The sequence below is a fragment of the Mus caroli genome, chromosome 2 (assembly GCF_900094665.2).
Source record: "Mus caroli chromosome 2, CAROLI_EIJ_v1.1, whole genome shotgun sequence".
Lineage (NCBI taxonomy): Eukaryota > Metazoa > Chordata > Mammalia > Rodentia > Muridae > Mus > Mus caroli.
Window position 1 is genome coordinate 113,686,464 of NC_034571.1, and position 3,981 is coordinate 113,690,444.

General features: G+C 45.8%; 1 protein-coding gene across 6 annotated transcripts in view; it reads right to left on the reverse strand.

Moving 5' to 3' along the window:
* The window catches only part of Ttbk2 (tau tubulin kinase 2), a 121,126-nt gene extending 118,074 nt beyond the window's left edge, over positions 1–3,052 (reverse strand). For 4 of the 6 annotated variants that reach the window (XM_029470485.1, XM_021155970.2, XM_021155971.2 and 1 more), the window contains exon 1: positions 2,306–2,705. Coding sequence is in view for 2 of the 6 variants with exons in the window: in XM_021155969.2 (XP_021011628.1) it covers positions 2,718–2,783 (66 nt within the window). In the remaining 4 variants the exon portion in view is untranslated. The other 2 variants (XM_021155969.2, XM_021155967.2) reach the window with 1 other exon arrangement.
* Positions 3,053–3,981: the final 929 nt, after the last annotated feature.

The following is a 3,981-nucleotide window of genomic DNA, read 5'->3' on the forward strand; positions in this document are numbered from 1 at the left end:
AAGGCCCAGATTTAGTTCCCAGCACTCACAAAGCAGCTTACAATCATCCAGCTCCAGTAGCTCTAGCACCTTTTCTGGCCTCCTTGGGCACTAGGCAGCATTCACACAATGCAATTACATATATGCAGGCAAAACAAATAGACACATTTAAAAAAAAAAGATCAATGAGCTGGGTGTGGTGGTGCATGCTTGCAATCCTAGTTACTCAGGTGACAAACACAGGCAGATCACAAGACCCAGGCCAGTCTGGGCAAACTAGGAAGATCCTTTTTCAAAATAAAATGTAAAGCCGGGTTTACAGCTCCGTTGGTAGAGCACTTGCCTAGAATGCATGAAGCCCTGGGTTTGAACCCCAGCACGGCATTAAAATGGTAGTTAACACCTGTAATTGCAGCACTTGGGAGGCCCAGTCAGAAGGATTACTGGGGCTTCAGGACCTGCCTGGACTACATAATAATTCTGCCTCTAAACAACAAAGCAATATCATCCATAGGTATTACTTGTAAAAGTTGTATAGCATACAAAAAACTTCCTGCTTGCCAACAAAATGAAACTTAAATTCCATAATTTAAGCTGTGTAGAACATATGCTTTGAAAAACCAATAGTTTATCACTGCATACATGTTCAGATAAAACACTGGTACACACAAAGTAAAAAATCTCAACACTTTTAAACAACCGATAACTATCACATTTTGAATGCATCTTTATGTGTAAATTGCTCCCTAGAATTTTTTAAAATTATACAAACTTCATTTCTTACATGACATTTAAGGATATATGAAGTCCTACATAATTGCTCAGCTTTCCTGGGGTATTAAAAAACAAAAACAGTACCTAACAAGAGAACCTGAAGTCATATACAACATGGAATTCAATGATACATGAACCATATACAAGACGATGAACAAGATACAATCTCTAAGTCAGCTTTCTATTCATAATTAAATTGTTTCAGTTTGAAATTATAAATAAAATGAAGTTATGTATGAGCCTTAATGTCTCTTATGTGTCCAAAACTGAAAGAGGAAAATCAGCTTTTAACACTCCATTATAAAGTTAAACTATTAGAGAAACCTTCCTTTGTAATCATGCTTCAAACACCCTTTCTGGTGTCTATAAAAATTCATCATACAGGAAATATAAGTTTCTGCGTTAAAGATTTCTTTCATTATGCTTTAATTTTTAATAGATCATAATCCTCATCAGGATAGATTCTCCAAGATGGCATACTGTTATATCTGTCACCATTGCAGCTTCTTTAAAATCGCAACATAAAAAGTAAAAAATATTCAACCCACTCAATACTTTTTTAAAAATCCTCATTTTTTTTTATTCCTTAAATGAATGTTATTCTAGTCCACTTTGCTAAAAGAAAACAGATACATCTTTGCAGTCTATCCTGGCAAGTCCATGTTTAATGTCACTGCAACTATTAATGGCTCAAAACCAAACACTGTAACAAAACACAGCCTGAATCCTCCTTGTATTTGAGAGTTTGAGTCCATTCATAATACACTCTCTCACACACATTCAATTCTACTAAATAACATCTTCCCATCATATACAGGTTAAAATAGAATTGTCTTCTTTAAATGTTAAAGGACAGCTTCCAAAGCTAGGGGAGAGAAGCCTATCAACTTTAATCCAAAGCAAAGTACAACTCAATGTCATTTTTACCTCTAAGGCAGCGCCACAACTGAAACAAAATGAACTTCATTGAAGGATCAGGTATCCTAGCGTCCCCATGATTATTTACTTCTCTGACTCGACAGTGCGTATATGTAGGCTCTTTTGTCCCTCTTTTGGCATCCCCGCGTATCAACAGCATCATCTTTGTCAAAGCAAATCCCTCTGGTCATTACTTCAATACTACAAAGTCCCGGCCTTCCTTGTTACCACACAAATGAGATTCGGTAGTCCCGTCACTCTTCCATTACAGTGGGAAAAGCAAGATAGAATGAAACGCTCATAATTTTAAAAGACTCCTCTCTGCTCCGTCCTGGTAGCCAGAAGAGTCATGAGTACAAGTGATATATGGGTCAGCCACAGAAACAGACGAAGCAGCTTCATGAACCTCCAAGTTCAGGGAAGGCACCCAAAGCCTCCGGGGAAATGGGGCAGAACCAGAAAGATCTCTGGGATGAGGATCAATTTGGGTCTGGCGTCGCCTCAGGGCGTGGGCATAAGAAACCCAGGGGTCTCGGGCAGTCTCCCCTCCACGCCTCGGTTGAGCTGAACCAGGGATGAGGCGGGCGCAGGGAAGCTTCTTGGAGACGCCCTGGGGCTCGGGGGTGTGTCCTACCTGGGCCGCGGCGGACGCAGGATCTCTGACGGAGGACGAGGGTATAGCTCAGGGTCCGCACCGGCAGCAGTCACCGCTCAGCAGGCGGGCCCGCCACCGCCTGCCCATCCCCCGCCGCCCACTGCGGCGGGACCGGAGCGCGGCTTAGACGGCCGGCGGTCCCCTCGGATGCCGTCCGCGTCTAAAGGCGGCGGCGGCGGCTGCGGGTATTGCTGCGGATTGCCCCGGGCCGCTGCTTTCGTGCCAGCCCCTGCTCCTCCTCCTCCTCCTGCCGCCGCCGCCTCCTCGTCCCTACCGCTCCCATCGCCGCTGCGGCGACTACTGCAGCGCCCGCTGACCCGGCCCGACGTTACTCTCCCCCCCGCAAGCCGCACAGCCTAGCCCACCCGCCCTGCCAGCGCGCACCGCCCACCTCTCCGCCGCGGGTGCTGATTGGAGAGCACGTTCCCAGCCCGTGGCGTCGGTTGGCTAGTCCCATTGCCTATCAGGAAAGGGGCGGAGAATTGGGCCGAGAGCGTCTCCGCCCCCCACCGGAGAATTGCCGCTATCTTCAGGTTTGCCTGAGAGGGCGAGTTACCGGGAAAGGAGCATCACAATGACAGTGCGCGTGTGCATGGGAATTCTGGGACTTGTAGTTCCAACCTCCGCTGCAACGGCCGGCCTGTCCTGAGGAGAGATGTAAGGCGCAGTGCTTCTGAGAGCCGACTTCAATAGGTCTTCTCCTAGCTCAGCGTGCTTATGGCCACAGAATTGGGCCCTTTGGAAGAAAATTGGTAATGCTTTGTCACTGAGGCGGTCGCGTCGAGAATCGTGAGGCCGGGTCATTGCTTAAGGTCTACTCGCCTGTTCAGACCTAGAGCTGCCAGGATCTGGGAAATGGGCGCTGTCCCCTAACCTCTTAAACTGCTGACTAGGGCCGGGAAACCGAAGGTATCGGGAGAAAAGAAAGGAGTTACAAAGATGTCAGCCTGGCGAGGGAGTGCCCATTCACAACCTACGAAAAAAGATTTCATTTGGCTTTTTTGATAAAGACAATGAACAACTTTCGTGTGGACCAGTCTGGGACTCTAAGCTGGGAGTTTGCAGGAGTGGCTCTAGACACACAAAGACTAACTATGAAGGGTGGGACACTGAGGCTGTATGGGAGACGTATTTCATGTTGAATGTGCCAAGCTCTTTGGTGAAAAAACAAAACAAAACCTAAGAGTAAGTCCCTCTTCTTTCTTTACTATCCATTATATATACATTAAAAATTAAGAATAAACTTTACCAAGATCACAAAACTGATGTCAAAACCAAACTGCGGATCTATTCCATATATGCCCAACGTTCTTTTTTCCTTAACAGTTGCAATGACTGCCACGAGTTTGCCAGGGACAGAGAGGATGCAATGGTATAAATTGTAAAGGTTCACTTTTTTTTTTTTTTTTTTTCGAGACAAGGTTTCTCTGTATATCCCTGGCTGTCCTGGAACTCCCTTTGTAGACCAGGCTGGCCTCGAACTCAGAAATCCGCTTGCCTCTGCCTCCCGAGTGCTGGGATTAAAGGCATACATCACCACGACCGGCTCAAAGGTTCACTTTTACTTTCAAATATTTTCTTAGGTGACAACAAAAGTGTTCTTACTGTTAAGGAACGACTGTCCTCTTTATATTCCTTTACAAGCAGGAGACATC